A 27,347-nucleotide genomic window follows, 5' to 3' on the forward strand; every position below is an offset into this window, starting at 1 on the left:
GTGTTTTTTCTTTTCTGAGCATGCCCAGTCTTGCAAATCTGCTGATTGTCGGCCGAATTCTGTACTGACTGGCGAACAATCGGCCGTTCTGGTGTCGGCATACAAACATTTTAATGCTTGCACGACAGATTCTGTTCGGCCGAAAAATGCGCTGTTGGAAGCATCATACTAACAAGCCTACAATCGGCCGATCGGTCGTCGGCCTAATGTTTACGGCCGACAATCGGTATGTGTGTACGAGGCTTAAGGCTGGCCATACATGTTCCAATTTTCTTACAATTTTCTGTCCAATTTTCTTGAAATTTACCTTCAAGTATGTAGTACAAAGGCCTGCCTAATTAGATACAAGTGAATGTGTTTTTTAGCTTTGACCTCACATTATGTGGTTTGTGGTAGATCTACCAGAAAATTGTACAACAAAAGTTGAACATGTATGGCCAGCTTAATGGGCCATACACACTATAATGCCTCGTACACACGTACCGATCTTTGGCCGTAAATATTCGGCCGACGACCGATCGGCCGATTGTAGGCGTGTTAGTATGATGCTTCCGACAGCCGACAGCGCATTTTCAGCCGAACAGAATCTGTCGTGCAGGCATTAAAATTTTTTTTGGCCAACACCAGAACGGCCGATTGTTCGCCAGTCAGTACAGAATTCGGCCGACAATCGGCTGATTTGCAAGACTGGGCATGCTCAGAAAAGAAAAAACACAGGGAAAGTTAACCATCACATGACATCACTTCTGCAGTCGTCTGTTGTTGGCCGACAAAATTAGTGTGCAGTCTTTTGCAGTTTTCAACAGACAGGACAGCCCTGGACAAAAGACAGCCGATCGTTCGGCCGACGATCAGTACGTGTGTACGGGGCTTAAGATTTTCTGAAGACTTTTTCCTTTAGATTTACCAAAACCATATAATATGAGGTCAAACCTAAACACTTTCAATTTGTATGCAATCTGGCAGGCCCTTGCACTACATAGAAAAGGTAAATCTGAAGGAAAAAGTCTTCGGAAAATCTTATAGTGTGTATGGCCATACATGTTCAATTTTTGTTGTACAATTTTCTGATAGATTAACCACAAACCACATAATGTGATGTCAAAGCTAAACAACACTTTCACTTGTATCCAATTAGGCAGGCCTTTGTACTACATACTTGAAGGTAAATTTCAAGAAAATTGGACAGAAAATTGTAAGAAAATTGGATCATGTATGGCCATACACACTATAAGGTTTTCTGAAGACTTTTTCCTTCAGATTTACCTTTTCTATGTAGTGCAAGGGCTGCCAGATTGCATACAAATTGAAAGTGTTTAGGTTTGACCTCATATTATATGGTTTTGGTAAATCTAAAGGAAAAAATCTTCAGAAAATCTTATAGTGTGTATGGCCCATTAGTCTTAATAAAAAAAAGCCACTTTGTGCTCATTCTGAGATTATTCAAAGCATTTCCTATGTGTGTTGACTTGATGTAGTAATTTTTTATATATATATATATATATATCTTTTTTTTTTTTTTTTTTTTTGGGTTGTTGAATTCTGAGTTCTGGGGTTGCACTGCATATGTTCAATCAATTTGCAAATTCTCAGATTTGCAAGCTGAAACACTGCTATTTTTCAGAGTGTAATGTGGCTCTATATAGGAAGCAACACATATGGCTCCCCACTCAACAAATATATTAATTTCACACATATACAATGTTTTATTTTTGGGGTGTTGCTTGTCATATATAACAACAGACAGTTGTAGGTAGTTCAGGGATTTGAACACCCAAATACATTGTTGCAAGGCAGCTGTGCTAACCACTTGGATATTTTGGTCAGTTTATTTAATCAAGCTCAAGCTCAATACATATTTGCAACATTTTTGCAAAACACAATTTACACAAACATAATCACTTTGTTACATTTATTTCATAATATATGCCACTGATAGTTTCTTAGCCTATCAATTTAAGTTTAAAATACAAATTTTTCACAGAAATAAATGTTTTAAACACCTATATATAATTTCCAGCATGCAGGATTATTTTTAAAAATTTGTTGATTTTATACAGTTTCACTAAACTAGGTTAATTATTTGGGAATTGTGGTCTCTGAGGTTTTTTTTTTTTTTAGTTTCTTGTTATCTTTATACCAAGCATACATGCACTGGCACCTTAAGAGCCCATTCACATTGAGGCGACACGACTTCGGGGGGTGACCTGTGAAGTCGCGTGCACCGCTGTGCACTGCGACTTGCAGAGACTTCACATACTGGAAGTCTATGCAAGTCGCTCCGAGGTCGCCCCAAAGTGGTACAGGACCCTTTTTCTAAGTCGGAGTGACTTGTGTCGCTCCTATTAGAACGGGTCCTGTACTACTCAATGGACCCCGACATACCGCGACTTGTCAGGCTGACAAGTTGCCTGACAAGTCGCGCTAATGTGAATGGGCTCTAAAAATTAATATAGTTTGATTCAATTAGTCCATCAAAAAATGTTAATAAATAAAAATTATTTGAGCTTGAATTGGGTCTAAATAGAATATATATATATATATAATTTTTTTTTTTTTAAAGTACAAATCACACATGCTTTGAAAAAAATGTCATTAGCTTTAGGTAGTTAAGTGGTTAGCACCGCTGCCTTGCAACAGTGTATTTGGGTGTTCGAATCCCTGAACTACCTACAACTGTATGTTGTTATATATGACAAGCAACACTAATACGGCTTCTCCCCAAAAATGAAACATTGTATATGTGTGAAATTAATATATTTTTGGGGTTGGTTAGATATAGGAAGTAACAATAATATATAGTTTTTTGCATATATATATATATATATATATATATATATATATACACACATATGCAAAAAAACATATATTATTGTTACATTCTATATCTAACCAATCCAAAAATATATTAATTTCACACATATACAATGTTTAATTTTCGGGGAGGAGCCGTGTTAGTGTTCCTTTTCATATATATATATATATATATATATATATATATATATATATATATATATATATATACACATAGGCAAATCAATAAATAAAACATATATATATATATATACATATAATTATTTTTGGGTATCTATCTATCTATCTATCTATCTATCTATCTATCTATCTATCTATCTATCTATCTATCTATCTATATATATATATATATATATATATATATATATATATATATATATATATATATATATATATATATGTGTGTGTGTTTATATATATATATATATATATATATATATATACACACACACACACACATATATATATATATATTTATGTATAGATATATATTTTTTTGTGATTCATATATATATATATATATATATATATATATATATATATATATATATATATATAGACATACATAGATATGTGCAAAAAAAAATTTAAAAAAAAAAAAAAAAAAAAAAAAAATTTTTATTAGCGCCGGAATAGCGCCGTTTTACCGCGAATTTGCGGCGGTATTTGCCACAAATTCAATAAAACTCCCACTAACGTTTTCAAAAACGTTATTTTCAGCCTAGTTTTTGGTTTGGAGCATGCTCACATGGGCTATCTGCCAGAAATTGACTCTGGAGCTATTTTTGCATTTTACACTTTTATTAATATCTTTTTTTCTACTTAACATTTTCACACAGTTTAAAAGCAGTTTAGCTCAAAATCATATAACACATATTTCCCACACATTTTTTATTTTTTTCCTGCCATATTTTGTGATTTTGAAAAAATTAGTCCACCTTTTAGCTGGACTGTTTTTAAGTCCAGTCCTGACATTAGTTGATCTTAATGAATCTCACAGTTGGCGTTATTTTCCGCCCGCCGTTCTTTGAATACCAATTTCAGACTTAAAAATTCTCCGGTTCACAAAATCCCGCCGAAAAGCCATTTCTCCGTACTATGAATCAGGCCCAAAGTAACATTGTTCCATTGATGTGCAGCTGTGATGGCAGAAATCACACTGACAATCAGCTTTCCATCTTCCATATCCTGTGTGCGGTAGAAAAGTTTGTGTTGCAGTTTCAGTGGGAAAAGTTTTTGTTCTTTTTCTATTGGCTGGCTGGGAGGTATGTTGGTTGTTTGGTGTTTTGGTGACCCCCTGTCACCCTGGTATTGATTAATTCTGAGAATATTCTATATATTTCGATGTCTCCTCAGACACAAATATTGATTAACCCTCACACTGAGATGCCATCTACCCCCTGCATAGTCTGGAGGGAAGAGATTTGGGTCACCCCCCTGGTGGGTCTCATTATGATCTCTCTGATTCCCCGTGACTCGTCTTTGTTTTTCCACACAAAACTTTGTCCTTTATTTTAACTAGTAATACTCCAATAAAGTGAAGGTTAAGGGGCAACTCTAGCCAAATGTTTCTTCTTGTATTCTAAAGTGTGAAGAATAGTAGGGCCCCTGTCAGGTTTCTGGGGCTCTTTGGGTTCCTTTTAGGGATTTTCATCAAAAGTCTTCCAATGGGAGTGGGAGGCTGCAACAGCGACCTAACAGGGGTACTTTACATTCCCAAATATGCCACAAAAAAGGTGTTTTTATTGCTGCTTATGTCCCAATGAAAGAGATTCGCCCTCACTTCCTGTCTTAGTGACTACTCAAGCGAAAAGTGAGGGGAAATCTCCTCAACTGGGACACAGACAGAAATAAAACCCTGACTTGTAATAAGTGTGTATTCTGCACTCTTACCCAGAGCCACTGATAAAGACTGTACAGCCAGCCCTCCTGTACAGGGCCTGGGCCCCCTCATTTCAAAAGGGGGGCCGGGGGGGGGGGACATGCTGAGCAGAATGGCTGGCTGTATTGTCTTATTGAAGGACACTGATCCTCTTCTGACTCCTCCTGCAGTGCTGCCAGCTTCTCCTCCTCTTTATCCCTCCGGCTGCACTGCAGGGGATTGGCTCTAGCACATGCGCCCCTTCCATCTTCAGTCCGGGCCCCCCTGTGTGCCCCTTTCACCTGAAGCGCTGCGGGTTTACAGGGGGGTGTTTCCAGATGGAGAGATGGGGAAGGGGCCGGTAAATATGTTATAGACTGGCCCCTTCCTTTCCTTAATGAACACAGTGAGCGATCGTTACCAATCACTCCTGTGTCCATTCATAAATGAAGCATAGTAAACTGTATTTGCTATGCTTCAGCTTGTGAATGAGCAGGAAGCCTCCGAGCACTTCCTATTCATTCTTCTGTGCAGCTGAGGCTGCAGAGAAAAGGACTAATATATCCATTTCCTCAACCACTTTCAACCGAGGTGGGCCCTGTGATTTCTAACAGTAGCCCTGCTCCTGCCCCTTACCCTCCGCCTACAGCCATAGGGCTCATTTTGTAAAACTGACTACCTTTAACTCTTTAATGCCCAGCGCTTTAGTCTAAGACAGGGGTCTTCAAACTATGGCCCTCCAGTTGTTCAGGAACTACAATTCCCATCATGCCTACTCATGTCTGTGAATGTCAAAGTTTTACAATGCCTCATGGGATGTGTAGTTCCGTGTGACGGTACTCACTGTCACTGGGAGTGAAAGACAGATACTTAACCACTTTACCACCGGAGGATTTTGCTGTCTTACGTCCAGGCCACTTTTTGCGATTCGGCACTGTGCGACTTTAACTGACAATTGCGCGGTCAAGCAACGCCGTACCCAAACAAAATTTACGTCCTTTTTTTCCCACAAACAGAGCTTTCTTTTGGTGATATTTGATCACCTGTGCGATTTTCATTTTTTATATTAATTAAAAAAGCGACAATTTTGAAAAAATAACAATATTTTTCTACTTTGACAGTTAAAAAATATCCAATATATTAAATTTTTGTCATATTTTTAGGCCAAAATGTATTTAGCTACATGTCTTTGACAAAAACATTCTCAATGAGCGTATTTTTAACCGCTTTATGACCAGAAGGTTTTACCCCATTCCTGACCAGGCTATATTTTGCAATTCGCCACTGCATTACTTTACCTGACAATTGCGCGGTCATGCAACGCTGTACCCAAATTAAATTTATGTCCTTTTTTCCCACAAACAGAGCTTTCTTTTGGTGGTATTTGATCACCTGTGCAATTTTTATTTTTTGCGCTATAAACACAAAAAGAGCGACAATTTTGAAAAAATAACAATATTTTTCACATTTTTTTATATGAAATCCCCCCCCCCCCCAAAAAAAAATGTAGAGATATACAAAGTAACATTGTTTATAAACATTGATCAGACTGAGGATAGAGAGATACAAAGTAACATTGTTTATAAACATTGTTCAGGCGGGAGATAGAGAGATACAAAGTAACATTGTTTATAAACATTGATCAGACTGGAGACAAAGAGAGATAGAAAGTAACATTGTTTATAAACATTGATCAGACTGGAGATAGAGAGATACAAAGTAACATTGTTTATAAACAATGATCAGACTGGAGACAAAGAGAGATAGAAAGTAACATTGTTTATAAACATTGATCAGACAGGAGATAGAGATACAAAGTAACATTGTTTATTATTAACATTGATCAGACTGGAGATAAAGAGATACAAAGTAACATTGTTTATAAACATTGATCAGACTGGAGATAAAGAGATACAAAGTAACATTGTTTATAAACATTGATCAGACAGGAGATAGAGATACAAAGTAACATTGTTTATAAACATTGTTCAGATGGGAGATAGAGAGATACAAAGTAACATTGTTTATAAACAATGCTCAGACAGGAGATAGAGAGATACATAGTAACATTGTTTATAAACATTGATCAGACAGGAGATAGAGAGATACAAAGTAACATTGTTCCATTGATGCGCAGCTGTGATGGCAGAAATCACACTGACAATCAGCTTTCCATCTTCCATATCCTGAGTGCGGTAGAAAAGTTTGTGTTGCAGTTTCAGTGGGAAAAGTTTTTGTTCTTTTTTATTGGCTGGCTTTTTGGTTGTTTGGTGTTTTGGTGACCCCCTGTCACCCTGTTATTGATTTCTGGGAATATTCTGTATATTTCGGCGTCTCCTCAGACACAAATACTGATTAACCCACACACTGAGATGCCATCTACCCCCTGCATAGTCTGGAGGGAAGAGATTTGGGTCTCTTACTTTTTGCGCTATAAACAAAAAAAGAGCGACAATTTTGAAAAAATAACAATATTTTTCACATTTTTTTATATGAAACCCCCCCCCCCCCCCAAAAAAAAAATGTAAAAATCAAAATTTTTTATCATTTTAGGCCAATTTGTTTTCTGCTACATATTTTTGGTAAAAAAAATCGCAATAAGTGTATTTTGATTGGTTTGCGCAAAAGTTATTGCGTTTACTAACTAAGGGAAAGATTTCTGTCATTTTTGGTGTTTTTCTTTTTAACGAGTAATGGCGGCGATCTGCGATTTTTTTTTTTGCCGGACTGCGACATTGCGGCGGACAGATCGGACCCTTGACTGACATTTTTGACACTTTTGGGGGTACCAGTGACATTACTGCAGTAATCAGTGCAATACATATGCACTGTTACTGTAAAAATGACACTGGCAGGGAAGGGGTTCATTTTTATTGGTGATCAAGGGGTTAACGTATGCCTGGTGCTTACTGACGTGTATGGGGGAGGGGACTGAGTGACACAGGCACAGATCGCAAGCTGACCCTGTCTGTCACTTAGGAGATCCGCCTGCTTTGTTTACACAAGCGGGCGGATTTCCACACTAGATCCCTGACAATCGGGGAAGAGCAGCGGTGATCACCGCCGCTCCTCCCCTGGCCCGACTCCCGCTGTGACTGAATACAGCGGGAGCGAGCCTCCGGCGGTGCGTGCGGGCCGCCGAGAGAGGGGAATATCTGGTGACGTAGGTCTACGTCACCAGACGATAACGAGCCACTTTGCCGCAGTACAGTCAACGTGACTGGTCGGCAAGTGGTTAATAGTTTGGATTGCTTCAAATGGGTTCTGTGTTTACACTTATGATAATGTGTATCGAACTTCAATGTCAGACAGGCTCTCGTTATTGTTTGTGTATTGAGGTGTGATGTGGATTCTATTAAGCCTGTCTGTCCCATTGTTAAATGTTAATGAACTCACATATTGTTTCTGTCCAGATGGCTAGATAATTAGTTCAGGTTAATTCTAATTCTGTATACAATTTTATCTGCATGTGATAATGTAATCAGGCAACCCCTGACCTGTGTGTGGTAATCTGATCAGGAGGGGGAGGTCCATGCTGTATATAAATTCTGTGTGACTGTTCAATAAACAGAAGATTCCAGTAGAAGCTAAGTTGTTGGCTAGCTTTGTATGGGGGCGGCTGGAAAATCTGATATCTATGTTCACGACTGGGAGGAAGCCGTATACTGATGGAAATCCACAATTATAGTGTGGGTTGCGGTTCCGTTACAACAGCTGGAGGGCCGTAGTTTGAGGATCCCTGGTCTAAGAATTCCCCGACACAAATAAAACTACTAAATGTGCTTATTAAATATAATGGTTTTGCCTCAAAATAAACAGTGATTACAGTTCATATACAATAAATGAACATTTCAAAAATCCATCATAAAGAGTGATCCAAAAATATACTGTTCATGATCAAAAGTGTTCGATCGGTGTCTTTAGATCACCGTATCCAAGAACCTTGTCCAACATTCAAAGAAGGCCAAATTATCGAAATATATGTTTTCAATGCGAAGAAACCCAACAGTGCTCTACTTAGTGCTGCTCTAAGGTGACCATAAAGGATCAGAAAGCTCTCATAGTCCCTTCTCTGCAGCATTTTCTCCACAGGTCTCCTTTCCCCATTTAGGTTTCTTGATGATGTCCGGCTCCCACTCAACATGTTTTGTCATAATAGACTTCCTCGGGAGCAGAGTATCGAATAATTGAATAAACCAGCCAGTTTATAAATCCAGAATGTCTCACGTTTGCACAACTCGGTAAACCTGTTGTAATACCAAAACATCTTCAGCAGTGGTGGCTTTTGGAAGACACTATGGTCTCTAAAACCTAATCTGATTTTCCACCAGTCCCAGCATACTATAGATTATCAGGGCCTGATAATATATATTGTAAAGAACAAATTAGGTGAACTTAATGGGCCAACTGGTGCCCATGCTGTTGGATGCCAAGTGAATGTTTTTTGCTAGATGACTTGACAGCTCAAACATCTAGAAACACCACAACCAGGAGTAAGGGCAACCTTAGACCTAATCTGATCATCGTAAATCAGGCTAATCTTACTAATGGGTCATACACACTATAAGATTTTCTGAAGACTTTTTCCTTTAGACTTACCAAAACCATATAATATGAGGTCAAACCTAAACACTTTCAATTTGTATGCAATCTGGCAGGCCCTTGCACTACATAGAAAAGGTAAATCTGAAGGAAAAAGTCTTCAGAAAATCTTATAGTGTGTATGGCCCTTAAGGCTAGTGTATTTCTGAGTCACTTGTACTGACCACCATTGTAAGAGATGACTTCGACATTGACCACCATCATAAGGGGTTACTTCTGCACTGACCTTTGTAGGGGTCACTTCTACACTGACCACCATTGTAAGAGTTCAATTCTACATTGACCAAAATTGTAAGAGATGACTTCTACATTGACCCCCATTGTAAGAGGTGACTTCTACATTGACCCCCATTGTAAGAGGTGACTTCTACATTGACCCTCATTGTAAGAGATGACTTCTACATTGACCCCCATTGTAAGAGATGACTTCTACATTGACCCCCATTGTAAGAGGTGACTTCTACATTGACCCCCATTGTAAGAGGTGACTTCTACATTGACCCCCATTGTAAGAGATGACTTCTACATTGACCCCCATTGTAAGAGATGACTTCTACATTGACCCCCATTGTAAGAGGTGACTTCTACATTGACCAACATTGTAAGAGGTGACTTCTACATTGACCAACATTGTAAGAGGTGACTTCTACATTGACCCTCATTGTAAGAGATTACTTCTACATTGACCACCATTGTAAGGGGTTACTTCTGCACTGACCTTTGTAGGGGTCACTTCTACACTGACCACCATTGTAAGAGTTCAATTCTACACTGACCACCATTGTAAGGGGTCACTTCTACACTGACCACCACTGTAAGAGGTCACTTCTACACTGACCACCAGTGTAAGAGGTCACTTCTACACTGGCCACTATTGTAAAAGGTCACCTCTACACTGACCACCATTGAAAGAGGTCACTTCTGCGTTGACCACCACTGTATAAGGTTACTTCTACACTGACCACCGTTGTGAGGGGTCACTTCTACACTGACCACCACTGTAAGAGGTCACTTCTACACTGACCACCACTGTAAGAGGTCACTTCTACACTGACCACCACTGTAAGAGGTCACTTCTTCACTGACCACCATTGTAATAGGTCACTTCTTCACTGACCACCATTGTAAGAGGTCACTTCTACACTGGCCACTATTGTAAAAGGTCACCTCTACACTGACCACCATTGAAAGAGGTCACTTCTGCGTTGACCACCACTGTATAAGGTTACTTCTACACTGACCACCGTTGTGAGGGGTCACTTCTACACTGACCACCACTGTAAGAGGTCACTTCTACACTGACCACCACTGTAAGAGGTCACTTCTACACTGACCACCACTGTAAGAGGTCACTTCTTCACTGACCACCATTGTAATAGGTCACTTCTACACTGACCACCATTGTATGAGAGCACACCTACATTGACCACTATTGTAAAAGTTCACTTCTGCACTGACCACCATTGTAAGGGGTCACCTCTACACTGACCACCACTGAAAGAGGTCACCTCTACACTGACCACCATTGTAAGAGGTCATCTCTAAACGTACCACCGTTGTAAGGGGTCACTTCTACACTGACCACTATTGTAAAAGGTCACCTCTACTCTGACCACCATTGTAAGAGGTCACTTCTACGCTGACCACCGTTGTAAGGGGTCACTTCTACACTGACCACCCTTATAAGAGGTCACTTCTACACTTAGCACCATTGTAAGGGGTCACTTCTACACTGACCACCATTGTAAGTTATAAGGGGTCACTTCTACACTTAGCACCATTGTAAGGGGTCACTTCTACACTGACCACCATTGTAAGTTATAAGAGGTCACTTCTACACTGACCACCATTATTAGAGGTCACTTCCACATTGACCACCATTGTAAGGTATAAGGGGTCACTACAATTTTCACTGTGTTTATTTTGGCAATCATTATTGTTCATTTAATTGCGTTATTATTATGTAAACTCCAGTCTTGTATTTAAAATTCTCTACAACTTTCTGATCACACCACGGTACCATGAGCTGTAGTATTTTAAAATATTTTAGTGGGGGTTCCTTAAAACATATAAAATGAAGTCAAACGGTTCCCTTCATGGTAAAAGTGTTGAGAAAGGAAAGGCCACCATACACCTTACATCATAGAGAGGCTCCGAATCTCATAAGCTGTGAAGTCAAAAAAACATTCTATCTTCCAAGACTGGTGGCTCAGGTGGGAATGGTGGGGGAGGTGTGAACTGTGTCCAGAGGTGACGGCGTGACACCACCTTTATCCCATTCCATAAACCTTGTTTTACAGCCCAAACCAGAACCAAATTGCAGCTGGTTTCACAGTAATTTCTGTTTAGTGTCATCTTTAAATAATTATATCTGCAACTGCCAAGATGGAATAATCCCCCATCCCCCTCCCAATATCAACCAACTTTGACAAGTGGAAACAAATTACTTATTATAACCGGGGGGGGGGGGGGCAGCTTCATTCCGTCATTTATTGATATATTTGTTGAGGGGTAAATAGAAGACCCTGATTTTGCCCTGATGGTTTTTAAGCAGTAGCAGCATGACTGTAAGAGCCCATTCACATTGAGGCGACCGCGACTTCGGCGCGACTTGCAGAGACTTCACATAATGGAAGTCTATGCATCTATGCAAATCGCTCCGAGGTCGTCCCAAAGTAGTACAGGACCCTTTTTCTAAGTCGGAGCGACTTGTGTCGCTCTTATTAGAATGGGTCCTGTACTACTCAATGGACCGCGACTTGTCAGGCTGACAAGTCGTCTGACAAGTCGCGCTAAGGTGAATGGGCTCTAAAAAAATATATAAGATTGTTACATTGTTTCCTCCTGACATTCTACACTGCAGATATCTCTCCCATCCCTATCTCTCTCTCCATTTTATCTCTTTCTTCCCCCTCTCTCTCTATCTCCCTCCCCTTTCTCCATCTCCCTCCCTTCTCTCTATCCCTCTCCCCTCTCTCCATCTCCCTCCCCTCTCTCTTTCTCCCCCCCCCTCTCCATCTCCCTCCCCTCTCTCTTTCTCCCCCCTCTCTCTATCTCTCTCCCCTCTCTCTTTCTCCCCCCTCTCCTCTCTTTCTCTCCCCCCTCTCTCTCTATCCCTCTCCCCTCTCTCTTTCTCCCCCCTCTCTCTATCTCTCTCCCCTCTCACCATCTCTCTCCCCTCTCTTTCTCCCCCCTGTCTCTCCTCTCCCCCCTGTCTCTCCTCTCCCCCCCTCTCTCTCCTCTCCCCCTGTCCTCTCTTCCCGCTTCTCTCTCTTCTCCCCTTTCACTATCCTCCCCCTCTCTCTCTCTTTCTCTCTCCTTTCCCCCACCCTCTCTCTCTCCCCCTATCTCTTCCCCCCTCCATCTTTCTTTCCCTCTCTCTCTACCCCTCCTCTCCCCCCTTTCTCCTCTCTCTCTCTTCCTTTCCTCTCCCCCTCTCCTCTCTCTCCCCCCTCTCTCTTCTCCCCTTTCACTATCCTCCCCCCTTTCTCTCTCTTTCTCTCTCCTCTCCCCCACCCTTTCTCTCTCCCCTTCTCTCTCCCCCCTCCCTCTTTCTTTCCCTCTCTCTCTCTTCCCCCCTCTCTCTCCTCTCCCCCTCTCTCTTCTCTCTTCCGCTTTCCTCTCACCCTCTCCTCTCTCCCCCCTCTCTCTCTCTCTCTCTCCCCCCTCTCTCTCTCTCTCCCCCACTCTCTTTCTCTTTCCTCTCTCCCCCTTTTCTCTCCCTCACTCTTTCCCTACTCTCCTTTCTCTCCCCCTTTCTGCTCTCACTCCCCCACTCCTCCCCCCTTCCTTCCTTTCTCTCTCATCTCCCCCTCTTTCCCTCCCCCCTTCTTCTCCTCTCTCTCCCCTCTTTCTCTCTCTCTCCTCCCCTCCTTTCTCTCCTCTCCCCTCTCTCTATCCCTCTCCCCTCTCTCCATCTCCCTCCCCTCTCTCTTTCTCCCCCCCTCTCCCCTCTCTTTCTCCTCCTCTCCTCTCTTTCTCCCCCCTTCTCTCTCTTCTCCCCTTTTACTATCCTCCCCCCTCTCTCTCTTTCTCTCTCCTCTCCCTCACCCTCTCTCTCTCCCCTCTCTCTTCCCCCCTCCATCTTTCATTCCCTTTCTCTCTACCCCCCTCCTCTCCCCCTTTCTCCTCTCTCTCTTCCTTTCCTCTCCTCTCGTCCTCTCTCTCTCTCTCTTGCCCTCTCCTCTCTCCCCCCCCCTTCTCTCTCTCTTCTCCCCTTTCACTATCCTCCCCCCCTCTCTCCTCTCCCCCACCCTCTCTCTCTCCCCCTCCCTATTTCTTCCCCCCCTCTCTCTTCCCCCCTCTCCCTCCTCTCCCCCTCTCTCCTCTCTCTTCTGCTTTCCTCTCGCCCTCTCCTCTCCCCCCCCTCTCTCTCCCCCACTCTCTTTCTCTATCCTCTCTCCCCCTTTTCTCTCCCTCACTCTTTCCCCCCTCTCCTTTCTCTCCCCCTTTCCTCTCTCAACCCCCACTGCTCCCCCCCTTCCTTTCTCTTTTTCCCTCTCTCTCCCCCTCTCTCATTCTCCCTCCAATCTCTCTCCTCTCCCCCCCTCCTTCTCTCTCTCTCTCTCTCTCTCTCTGTGTTGTGGAATTTACTGAACAATGAAGCCCCCCCCCCTTCCGAACTTGAATAGCCTTTATAAAAGCTGACACCACTGATGGCAGTATTTATAGAGACGCATAGCTCTCCTCCAATCATCTCTGCCGCTGAGGATAATAAGGGTACCTGCATACATCACTGATGTTTGAATATGAGAGTTTTCCTGGACACATTTTCTCTTTGCACACATTTGTGTGTATTTTCGCATATGAGTGTACAAGAATAACAAATTCAAGCTTTTTACATTCATATTTATGTGCACATGCGCACATGCATGTAAAATACTGACCAGTAACTCCGATTTCTGTATATATATATATATTTGTGTGTACAGGCACATTGAAAACAACGGGCTGTATTTAGATCAGCAAAACGAAAACACCTCTATGTCTAAAAATGCTGAGTTTTAGGGCAGCAGTGTGCAAGAGGCCTACCAGCAGTATAAAGTGGTTTTGTATATATTATCTTTGTTTATCATGGTCCTAAAAATATCATTTTAGAATATGCTTGCAGCTTCATATGAGTGGTGGCATATGAATGTTTTGTAATCCCATTTTTAGCCAGCAGGAGGTGCTCTTGTGGCCTTTTTGCATGTTTTCAGGCATTATTGTCAAAAGCCTTTTCCTTGCAGAGCTCAATAGCTCAAGCTAATTTACTAGAGCTCCACTATGCTATGTATATGCAGCCCTGTAGTTCTGTGGGAGATGTATTTGACCTCTGAGCATTTCTTATATTTCAGTGACGTCTCTTTTGTGGTGGGGAAGGAGCGGCAGGTTATCCATGCTCATCGCTGCATCCTGGCGTGCCGATGTCCGGTCTTCCAGAGGATGTTCAGCCACCAGCTGCAGACCACGCAGTCCCCGCAGGAGTTGCAGGTCCCCTTTGTTCTGGCAGACACGACCCCTGCGGTTTTCCTGGCTGTCATAGAATTCATCTACACCAACAACGTGACCCTCACCTGCCACATTGTGAGTACAAGATTCTGCGCTGCATAGTTTGAAATGATACAGTGCCGATCACATTCCACATGTGAGAGGAGAAGCTGGTACAAATGGTCAGATGGCCTGATGCTGATTTAAAATATTTATTAAATAAATTATATCCAACGCGTTTCTGCATAAGGGCCTTCAGGACTTTGACTTATGGTTTGTACATACAATGTAAATATAGATATAGGATTCATTACAGTGAAAAGCTGAAGTATCCCCATATCTACATGGAAATGGAAGCGGACAGCTAACATTCAAGCCATGAAGAAGGAGAGACCTTTCTCCTAAAACGCGTTGTGTGTGTTTTATTCAATAAACATTTCATATCTATATCAAGCTTTCAGACCATATGTAACATCTGATAAACGACAGTGGTCAGTGGGGGGAATAGTACCCCATCATTGGTGTAGATGGGAGGAGTAGTATCCCATCATTGGTGTAGATGGGAGGAGTAGTATCCCATCATTGATGTCAGTGGGGGGAATAGTGTCCCATCATTGGTGTCAGTGGGGAATAGTGTCCCATCATTGGTGTCAGTGGAAGGAATAGTGCCCCATCATTGGTGTCAGTGGGAATAATAGTGTTCCATCATTGGTGTCAGTGGGAGGAATAGTGCCCCATCATTGTGTCAGTGGAAGGAATATTGCCCCATCATTTATGTCAGTGGGAGGAATAGTGCCCCATCATTGATGTCAGTGGGAGGAAAAGTGGCCCATCATTGATGTCAGTGGGAGGAAAAGTGGCCCATCATTGGTGTCAGTGGGAGGAAAAGTGCCCCATCATTGGTGTCAGTGAGAAGAATAGTGCCCCATCATTGGTGTCAGTGGGGGGAATAGTGCCCCATCATTGGTGTCAGTGGGAGGAATAGTGCCCCATCATTGATGTCAGTGGGAAGAATAGTGCCCCATCATTGGTGTCAGTGGGGGGAATAGTGTCCCATCATTGGTGTCAGTGGGAGGAATAGTGCCCCATCATTGATGTCAGTGGGAAGAATAGTGCCCCATCATTGGTGTCAGTGGGGGGAATAGTGTCCCATCATTGGTGTCAGTGGAAGGAATAGTGTCCCATCATTGGTGTCAGTGGGAGGAATAGTGCCCCACCATTGGTGTCAGTGGGAGGAATAGTGCCCCATCATTGATGTCAGTGGTAAGAATAGTGCCCCATCATTGGTGTCAGTGGGGGGAATAGTGTCCCATCATTGATGTCAGTGGGAGGAATAGTGCCCCATCATTGGTGTCAGTGGGAGAAATAGTGTCCCATCATTGGAGTCAGTGGGGGGAATAGTGTCCCATCATTGATGTCAGTGGGAAGAATAGTGCCCCATCATTGGTGTCAGTGGGAGGAATAGTGCCCCATCATTGGTGTCAGTGGGAGGAATAGTGCCCCATCATTGGTATCAGTGGGAGGAATAGTATCAGTGAAAGGAAAAGTGCCCCAAGGGCCGGATAAAGGCAAGGAAAGGGCCGCAGTTTGGAGTCCACTGATGTATATTATGGGAAGTGGAGACGGCTTCCAGTGTTCCGCACAGCGCGGCAGCGACGCTCCCGGGTGGGTCTCTGCATGTCTCTGATTGGCTTTTCGCTGTCACAGAGAGAAAAAGATATCATTATTTGTATTTATTGGATGCAGATTTGGGACATCGAGTTTGGTTTTGGGTGAAAAGTCGATGATGTCAGTACATTGTGTCATCTCACGGCGCGGTCTTCACAGGAAGGAGATCGCGGCCTCGCCACGGCGCTGAAAATAGACTTTACACAATCGCGTTCCGTATGTTTACGCCTGATAAGTGCGGAACAGAACAACTGTGACACAAAATAACAAACAAGGACGGAGATCAGGAAACCGCACAGATAGCGACCCACAAATCGCACTATTGCCAAATATTCCGCAACATCCCTCTGACCAATCGTCTATTGCCGCAATCTGAGTACAGGAAGAGATTAGGAAATACATCCAGTACAATGTAACAAAACAAAATCTATTTCTTATTTATTTATAACCCTGAATTAACCACTCCCAATTCTGGCACTCCGCTCCTACATGTAAAAATCATCATTTTTTTGCTAGAAAATTACTCAGAACCCCCAAATAATATATATGTTTGTTTTTTTTTTTTTTAGCAGAGACCCTAGGAAATAAAATGGTGGTTTTTGAAACTTTTTATGTCACACGGTACTTAAAAATCTCCATAGGCATTAAAATTTTTTACAGGTTACCAGTATAAAGTTACAGAGGAGTTCTAGTGCTAGAATTATTGCTCTTAGTCTAATGTTCGCGGCAATACCGCACATATGTGTATTGAATGCCGGCGTGACTTAAGTATGCATTCGCTTCTGTGGCAAGCACGCAGGGACGGGGGCACTTTCAATTTTTTTTTATTGTTTATTTATTTATTTATTTTACATTTTCCCTTTACTTTTTTTTTTTTTTGATCACTTTAATTTAATCTAAAATGTACACATCCCTTGTAATAGGAATAAACCTGTTATGGTCCTCTTTATGGAGAGATCTGGGGTCAATAAGACCCCACATCTCTCCTCCAGACTGGAATTTTTTGTCTATTGTTTTTTTTTATATTGGATCAGCATTCCCGTTGCCTAGTGGGGGTGGGAGAGCACCTCCGGCACCGTGTGCTCGCCCCCCAGTACCACGCGCTCGACCAACGTAGAGATACAAGTATGGTGAGAATAAGGTGCACCGTGCTATTTAGAGCAAAATAAACGTGCAAATAATGTAAGGTGCTGAGTTTTAAGTGCAAAATAAAAATAGAAATTGCTGTACCAGTGTTTTACAAACTTTATTGATGAGGAAAAGTGCTTATATAGTGCAATTGGTACATATAAAGGTGATCATTTCCAAAATGCTGTGAAGACCTCTATATGGAGTTTCTATAGGTGCAAAATAGCCAAATGATACTCAAAGATGTGAATATAAAAAATAATAATGAAAGATGGTACAAAAGTGCTGACAGTGCTCTAGCCCAATCGTGAATGCCAGTTGTTGCCAGCAAATGATTACCGGTTGCAATGGGGGTGCTGATAGTGCCTATACCCGTGGCCCCCAAACAGGTACCCCACTCACCTTTGTGTTCCCCCTTAGAGATAGGGGTAATGGCTGTAAATAATCATGAGTCCTGGGCTGCCCTGATATGGTGGTGGGATCGACTGTATATTCCTCCCTTGAGGTCTGTGGGGTCTGGTGGGCTCAGATAAAAAACAGGGGAATCTCCCATAGGGTAATACGTACAGCACAAATGTAACAAACAAAGCAGTAAACTCACAGTATTGAATACGAGCTTCAGCGGGGAAAAAAACGCCGGGACACTTCCGCGTTCCACGGCTCGAGCTCCCCTAACCGGAAGCGACGTTGACGCACTGAGTTCCGTCCTACGCGTTTTGTCATCAAGTAGTCATCTGGAGCCCAGAGATACAAAGTAACATTGTTTATAAACATTGATCAAACGGGAGAGAGAGATACAAAGTAATATTGTTTATAAACATTGATCAGTCAGGAGATAGAGTGTCGGTTCACATTACGTCGCTCCGACTTAGGGGGCGACCTGTGAAGTCGCGTGCAGCGCGACTTTAGCGCGACTTGCACGTACTTCATAAAATTAATGTCAATGCAAGTCGCCTCCAGGTCGCCCCGAAGTAGTACAGGACCCTTTTTCTAAGTCGGAGCGACTTGTGTCGCTCCTATTAGAACCGGTCCTGTACTACTCAATGGACCGAGACGGTGCACGACTTGCCAGGCTGACCAAGTCGCCTGACAAGTCGTATTAGTGTGAACCGGCACAGAGAGATACAAAGTAACATTGTTTATAAACATTGATCAGACAAGAGATTAAGCCCCTGTTCACACTAGGGCGACCTGTGAGGCGACCTAGTCGCCTCACAGGTCGCCGCAGGTCGCCTTCCATAGGGAAGCTGCGGACCCGTTCTAATAGGAGCGACACAAGTCGCTCCGACTTAGAAAAAGGGTCCGGAGCTTCTTTGGGGCGACCCGGAGGCGACCGCCATAGACTTCAATGTTATGAAGTCCGTGGCGGCTGCTCGCACCGCGACCTCGGAGGTCGCCACCCGAAGTCGGATCGCCCCTATGTGAACGGGGGCAGAGAGATACAAAGTAACATTGTTTATAAACATTGATCAGACAAGAGATAGAGAGATACAAAGTAACATTGTTTATAAACATTGATCAGACAAGAGATAGAGAGATACAAAGTAACATTGTTTATAAACATTGATCATTTCTGCTTTCCTGCAGGCCCTGGAAGTCCTGACATCGGCGGTGGAGTATGGTCTTGATGAGCTGCGAAAGGTAAAGCTAATCTGCCCCCCCTACCACAGTGCCCCTCCTGACCACTACTTGTCCCAGTCCTGAACTGTCCTCAGAACTGTAGATTGCAACTGTAAATTTCCCTGCTCTGCTCCTGCATGAGCATTGGAAAGGGTCTCCACATATAGGAATAGCACACAGGCACCCCAAATGTATATTATACTATGAGGGGTGGGGGAGGGGGGCTCTACATCTGTCAGCGCCAGGCTGGCTTGTTCAGCTGTGTCAGGGATCACTTATAAGGCATCTGGTCTAACAAAGGGAATTCCTAGCATGCTGGCGGAGGGGTGTCAGAATTCCTCCCTGTCAGCACTCATTCTGTCCAGCACTCAGGATGTACTGCAGAGGGTCCCTTATCATCAAGCATCACTTAGGAGGATCCCTGGAACTTCTCAGCACAGTGGGGGGAGGGGAGGGGGGTTCATTTAAAACAAAGAAGAATGCACCTCTCATATACTATAAGAGGACATAGAGACTCTGCAGGGTGATGGGGGGAGGGGGGTGCAGCACCCCAGATACTGGGCTCCCCTGATGATTCAAAGAGGTTTAATCTCCAGCTGCAGAAAGGATTCTTTATTGTAAGAGCAGCAACAACTGTCTCATGCAATATGAGGTTTATTAGACACAAGCGAATGCTTGAATATAGAATCTCACACGGATAGAAAGCCGTTCACCCCCAGATACTGAACAGTTTACTGTCATGTATGACCATAAGGCCGGCTTTAGCTCTTGCTGAGTATCCAGCAGTGGAAATTGGCATTTTCTGCATTTCTGCGTCTCTGGGCTCGTTCATTCAGCTCTGGACCGGAAACAAAGCTGCAGGGCCAGACATTCCCTATATTGCCCCGAACAAATAGTTGCCAGCAAGTGGGAGGGACCACATGCTAGGTCTTCCCAGCTCCGCCCACTGCGGGCCCCTTGCGGTCTGTCTAAGGCCTCTTGCACATCATGTTTTTAGGCATTAAATTTTTTTTTTTTTTACTGATCTAAATGCAGCCCATCATTTTTATACCTTCTCTCCCGGCCTATAGCAGAATGACGAGTGGGCGGTGGCTTTCCCATTCTGACTGGGTGTCATATGGCATTCTTCAGGTCGGGCCGCTCATGCGCGCCCTTGGTGGCGCAACAACGCGGTGATTGGTGGTGAGCTGGTCCCTCGGACATGGCGCTTCATCAAACAGTGTAAAGAGCCAATGATGAGGCTCTTTACAATGTGATCAGTTGTGTCCAATCACAGCTGATCACATGTAATCAAATGCCGGTTATCTGCATTTCCTTTCCTCAGTGCTGTCAGTGTCTGAGGAAAGGAAAGCCAATAAGCAACTTTCTAGTTACTGGGCACATTTACACTGATAATCAGTGCAGCTTCATATCAGCATATCAGTGTACATCAGTGCAGCATATCAGTGCCCATCAATGCAGCCTATCAGTGCCCATCAGTTCCACCTTATCAGTGCAGCTTATCAGTGCCTATCAGTGCAGCCTCATCAGTGCTCATCAATGCAGCCTCATTGCCCATCAGTACAGCCTATCAGTGCTCATCAATGCAGCCTATCAGTGCTCATCAATGCAGCCTATCAGTGCCCATCAATGCAGCCCCAGTGCCCATCAGTGCAGCCTCATCAGTGCTCTTCAGCGCAGCCTCATCAGTGCTCTTCAGCGCAGCCTCATCAGTGCCCATCAGTGCACCCTTATCAGTGTCCATCAATGCAGCCTAACACTGCCCATCAATGCAGCCTATCAGTGCCCATCATTGCAGCCTCATCAGTGCCTATTAATGCAGCCTCATCAGTGCCTATAAATGCAGCCTCATCAGTGCCCATCAGTGCAACCTTAATAGTGCACAGCAGTGCAGACTCATTAGTGCCCATCAGTGCAGCCTCATAAATGCCAATCAGTGCCCATCAGCGCAGCTTCATCACTGGCCATCAGTGCAGCCTTATTAGTGCCCATCGATGCAGCCTATTAGTGCCCATCACTGCAGCCTCATTAGTGCCCATCAGTGCAGCCTCATCAGTGCCCATCAATGCAGCTTATCAGTGCCCATCAGTGAAGCCTCATCAGTGCACATCAGTGCAGCCTCATCAGTGCCCATCAATGCAGCCTATCAGTGCCCATCAACGCAGCCTATCAGTGCCTATCAGTTGCACCTTATCAGTACAGCACCATCAGTGCAGCTTATCAGTGTCTATCAGTGCAGCCTCATCAGTGCCCATCAATGCAGCCTATCAGTGCCCATCAATGCAGCCTCAGTGCCCATCAGTGCAGCCTCATCAGTGCTCATCAATGCAGCCTCAGTGCCCATCAGTACAGTCTATCAGTACTCATCAATGCAGCCTATCAGTAGCCATCAGTGCAGCCTCATCAGTGCTCTTCAGCGCAGCCTCATCAGTGCCCATCAGTGCACCCTTATCAGTGTCCATCAATGCAGCCTAACACTGCCCATCAATGCAGCCTATCAGTGCCCATCATTGCAGCCTCATTAGTGCCTATCAATGCAGCCTCATCAGTGCCCATCAGTGCAACCTTATTAGTGCACAGCAGTGCAGCCTCATTAGCGCCCATCAGTGCAGCCTCATAAATGCCAATCAGTGCCCATCAGTGCAGCTTCATCACTGGCCATCAGTGCAGCCTTATTAGTGCCCATCAATGCAGCCTATCAGTGCCCATCGGTGCAGCCTCATTAGTGCCCATCAGTGCAGCCTCATCAGTGCCCACCAATGCAGCTTATCAGTGCCCATCAATGCAGCTTATCAGTGCCCATCAGTGCAGCCTACCAGTGCCCATCAATGCAGCCTACCAGTGCCCATTAGTGCAGCCTCATCAGTGTCCATCAATGCAGCCTATCAGTGCCCATCTGTGCAGCCTCATTAGTGCCCATCTGTGTAGCCTCATTATTGCCCATCAGTGCAGCCTCATTAGTGCCCATCAGTACAGCCTATGAGTGCCCATCAATGCAGCTTATCAGTGCCTATCATTGCAGCCTCACCAGTGCCTATCAATGCAGCCTCATCAGTGCCTATCAATGCAGCCTCATCAGTGTCTATCAATGCAGACTATCAGTGCCCATCATCAGTACAGCCTATCAGTGTCTATCAGTGCACATCAGTGAAGAACAAAAATTACTTATTTGCAAAGTTGTATAATAGAAACAAAGAAAAAGGTACAATTGTCATTCAAAGTGCTAAAGCTGAAAATTGTTCTGGGCAGGAAGGGGGGGGGGGGTCAAGGTGTCCGATACTGAAGGGGTTAATAGGCCTGTACACACAGGTGCGTAAACTTGCGCTGCATATATGAAATTGAAAAAACTAATCTGTGTTGCTGCGCAGTATTTCCTGCATGTACGCAGATATGTGCGTATGACACAACCCAAGAAAAGCTAGAAGAATTTTTACGCGCATGTACGCATATGCCCGAATACATCCATCTATTATACAATCCATCCGCATGTTCCTGTCAGGAATCTGAAGGCCATGCATCAGTACTGTGTGTTAGCTCCCTTACAGTTCACACTACATAGTAGAGTCATGTGACAAGAGGCTGCAGTCTTCCCCAACCCATGTGAATAGGCTGCAATACGTTGCATAGAGCTCATAAGACAGACTCCACATGTACAATGTTCTCGGCCTCCTTGTCTCCGTCCAGCGCTCCGAAAATCTGTCACAGGTCTGGTTAGACTGCCATCCTCTGGCATATGCCGGCGGTGCTATAATGCCGGTCCGGGCCTGCCCTCTATGACACCCGATGTGCTACATTCCTCAGAGCCACTTCCCGTGACTTTTCCATCATGTGCTTACACAACCTCCCCATCCGTCACCGTCACATCCCTGTGTCATGTGACCGTCACCCGGAGGACTCCTTTATGAGGAGCTTTACATTTAATATCACATGTGCAACAACAAGGCCTCAATATTAGGGGGGACCCCCGACACCCCCTCTGTCCCGTGTACAATCCAGAACATTCTTCTCTGGGTGAACTCCTGAATGGGGAGACTCCTGTAGGGCCAGGCCCTTCCGCTGTGTCTGGGGTTCACTTCATGAGGGCGGAGCTTATTTCAAGGTTCTGTCCTCTCCAATCAGGGGTCGGCGTATTTAGGGGGGACCCCCGTCACCCCCTCCGATTACAATCCAGAACATTCTTCTCTGGGTGAGAGGGGAACTCCTGAATGGGGAGACTCCTGTGGGGCGGGGGCCCTTCCGCTGTGTCTGGGGTTCACTTCATGAGGGCGGAGGTTTTTTTAAGGTCCCGCCCTCTCCAATCAGGGGTCGGCGTATTTAGGGGGGCCCCCGACACCCCCTCCGTGTACAATCCAGAACATTCTTCTCTGGGTGAGGGGGGAACTCCTGAATGGGGAGACTCCTGTGGGGCGGGGGCCCTTCCGCTGTGTCTGGGGTTCACTTCATGAGGGCGGAGCTTTTTTTAAGGCCCCGCCCTCTCCAATCAGGGGTCGGCGTATTTTATTGAAAGATTATGTCAGACCAACATTTTATATCCCTGATATGTGGCTGCTGTACCATGTACTGGTAGGAAGAAGTCTCCTGTTCACTTTGTGTGAAATCCCCGGTGTTCCTGCCTGTTCCTCTGCTTTCCTAATAAAAACTGACCACACTAGGCATGAGAGCACACTGTGGTCAGTTCAGCGTTGGGGTGGGGGCAACCGTCTCCCAGCGGGAGAAGACAGTGATCATCGCTAGTAGCTATAGCAGCCGGCAGGCTGGTTGTACCCAAGTTGATCAACATGGTACATTCAGCCTTCTCACTGATGGTTCGAACCTCGGCCGGTTCATGGTGGACCAGCCGAGATTCGAATCGCCTATGGCCGGCCTTAGGGATGGACAGCAGACAGACCAAGCAGCTGGACAATGGGTGACAGCAGAAACAGGGTTCTGTAGGGCATTGGATGGACAGCAAACCAGACCAGACAGCAGGACTGCGGAACACGGGTCTGGAGAGTACCAGCCAGAATGCGGGCCAGATCAAACAGCAGGACTGAGGACCAGAGGGGTAACTAGAACCTTCAGGGCCCCCGGTGCAAGAAACCATGAGGGGCCCCCCGAGCCCCTGGCCGGGGCCCTTCCCTTTAAGCCTGGGGCTCTTCCCACTGATCTTGGGGCCCTTTACTCTCGTTGCGGGGCCCTTTATTACAGTCCCGCAGCGGGACCCTTTCACAAGTTCTGCAGTGGGCCCCCTTCCTGCCATCTTGGGGCCTCCCCATGGTGGTGGAATGCCAGGGCCCGGTCACCAGTGTGACCTTTGTGATCCTGGAAGTTCACCCACTGGTGTCAGTAGTTTTTATTTTTTGGTATTTTAATTGTATTAATTTTTATCACTTTATTTTATTTTTTTTTTCAATGTGACTGACTATGACTCTGTCCATTCAGAAAAGGAAGGAGCTGGTAAATTACATATTTACCGACCCCTTCCTGGTTCTCTATTGTGACACATCCCCTGCAGCAGCCGGCAGGAGAGGGGAGGGAGCACAGTGGGGGGGGGGGGGGGGACCAGGGGAGCACACAGGAGCCCAGAGACAGCAGAACACGAGTGAACTGGATAGGAGGAGTGGCGGGGGCAGCATACAGAGGAACCAATCTCCTCCATTTTCCTCCTGCAGCTACAGGAGGAAAAAGGAGGACAGTGATTTCTCTACATTCTGCCCCCGCCACCCCTCTTATCCAGGTGTACAGGGGAGCCGCACAGGCCCCCTGGAGCATGGGGCCCGGTTGCAATTGCAACCCCTGTAGCTACGCCCCTGCTGAGGACTACACTGAAGCCAGCAAGAGCAGAGGTCTACAGTGTGCAGCCATGGCCAAAAGTTTAAGAATGACTCAAATATTAATTTTCACCAAGTCTGCTGCCTTAGTTTTTATGATGCCAATTTGCATTTACTCCAGAATGTAATGAAGAGCGATCAGATGAATTGCAAATGATTGCCAAGTCCCACTTTGCCATGAAAATGAACCTAATTCCATAAATAAAACATTTCCACTGCATTTGCGAAGAAGGCTTCAGGGCACCCAAAAAATTCCAGCAAGCTCCAGGACCGTCTCCTACAGTTGATTGAACTGCGGCTGTACTGGAAAGACAGCAGACCAGAGCAGACAGCAGGACAGCGGAGGACACCAAAAACAGCAGGAACCAGTATGGATCATACAGGATGGACAGCGGGCCAGACCAAGAAAGAAGGACTGCAGGCTGTGCTAAAGCCAGTAAGAGCACCGGCCTGCAGTGTACTGGATGGGCAGCAGGCCAGGCCAGGCAGCAAGAGAGCGGGCCAGCCGCCATTAATACAGGTCTGGATTGTACCACATGGACAGCAGGCAGGTCCAGCCGGCAGGACAGTTTTCAACACCAAATCCATCAGAAATATGGGTGTGGAGTGTACCGGAGGGGCAGCGAACTGGACCAGGTAGCAGAAGTGCAGATGATGCGAAAGCCGGCAGGAATACGAGTTCTGGAGTGTACAGCATGGACAGCGGGCAGGACCAGGCAGCAGGACTGTGGACAATACGGAAACCAGCGGGAACACAGGTCTAGAGTGTACCACATGGAGAATAAACCGGACCAGGCAGCAGGACCCGGGCTGCCATCAGGGGGGGGGGGGGGGGGGACAGGCCATACACATGCTGGATTGGGATGTCTCTTTGCTGGATTGGGATGTCTCATTGCTTGATTGGGATGTCTCATTGCTGGATTGGGATGTCTCATTGCTGGATTGGGATGTCTCATTGCTTGATTGGGATGTCTCATTGCTGGATTGGGATGTCTCTTTGCTGGATTGGGATGTCTCATTGCTGGATTGGGATGTTTCTTTTCTGGATTGGGATGTCTCTTTGCTGGATTGGCATGTCTCTTTGCACAATATATGGGGCCTTCTCTTTTCTGGATTGGGATGTCTCTTTGCTGGATTGGGCCATCGCTTTTCTGATTATATGGGGAGTCCTCTTTGCTGGATTGGGATGTCTCATTGCTGCATTGGGATGTCTCTTTGCTGGATTGGGATGTCTCCTTGCTTGATTGGGATGTCTCATTGCTGGATTGGGATGTCTCTTAGCTGGATTGGGATGCCTCTTTTCACAATATATGGGGCCTTCTCTTTTTTGGATTGGGATGTCTCTTTGCTGGATTGGGCCATCGCTTTTCTGGTTATATGGGGAGTCCTCTTTGCTGGATTGGGATGTCTCATTGCTGGATTGGGATGTCTCCTTGCTTGATTGGGATGTCTCTTTGTTGGATTGGGATGTCTCATTGTCGAATTGAGATGTCTCATTGCTGGATTGGGACGTCTCATTGCTGGATTGGGATGTCTCTTTGCTGGATTGGGATGTCTCTTTATTGGATTGGGATGTCTCTTTGTTGGATTGGGATGTCTCATTGCTGGATTGGGCCATCACTTTGCTGATTATATGGGGAGTCCTCTTTGCTGGATTGGGCCATCGCTTTTCTGATTATATGGGGAGTCCTCTTTGCTGGATTGGGATGTCTCATTGCTGGATTGGGATGTCTCCTTGCTTGATTGGGATGTCTCTTTGTTGGATTGGGATGTCTCATTGTCGAATTGAGATGTCTCATTGCTGGATTGGGACGTCTCATTGCTGGATTGGGATGTCTCTTTGCTGGATTGGGATGTCTCTTTATTGGATTGGGATGTCTCTTTGTTGGATTGGGATGTCTCATTGCTGGATTGGGCCATCACTTTGCTGATTATATGGGGAGTCCTCTTTGCTGGATTGGGCCATCGCTTTTCTGATTATATGGGGAGTCCTCTTTGCTGGATTGGGATGTCTCATTGCTGGATTGGGATGTCTCCTTGCTTGATTGGGGTGTCTCTTTGTTGGATTGGGATGTCTCATTGCTGAATTGAGATGTCTCATTGCTGGATTGGGATGTCTCATTGCTGGATTGGGATGTCTCTTTGCTGGATTGGGATGACTCTTTGTTGGATTGGGATGTCTCATTGCTGAATTGAGATGTCTCATTGTTGGATTGGGATGTCTCTTTGCTGGATTGGGATGTCTCATTGCTGGATTGGGATGTCTCCTTGCTTGATTGGGATGTCTCTTTGTTGGATTGGGATGTCTCATTGTCGAATTGAGATGTCTCATTGCTGGATTGGGACGTCTCATTGCTGGATTGGGATGTCTCTTT

At 44.9% G+C, this 27,347-nt stretch overlaps 1 protein-coding gene across 1 annotated transcript in view; it reads left to right on the forward strand.

Annotated features, from left to right (window-relative positions):
* Window positions 1-27,347, forward strand: part of BTBD19 (BTB domain containing 19) — a 100,154-nt gene that overhangs the window by 22,578 nt on the left and 50,229 nt on the right. The window contains exons 2-3 of the mRNA XM_082266409.1: window positions 14,614-14,842; window positions 19,130-19,183. Of these exons, the coding sequence (XP_082122535.1) occupies window positions 14,614-14,842; window positions 19,130-19,183 (283 nt within the window). The remainder of the gene's footprint in view (window positions 1-14,613; window positions 14,843-19,129; window positions 19,184-27,347) is intronic.

The sequence above is a fragment of the Pelophylax lessonae genome, assembly GCF_965119305.1.
Source record: "Pelophylax lessonae genome assembly, chromosome: 8".
Taxonomy (NCBI): domain Eukaryota; kingdom Metazoa; phylum Chordata; class Amphibia; order Anura; family Ranidae; genus Pelophylax; species Pelophylax lessonae.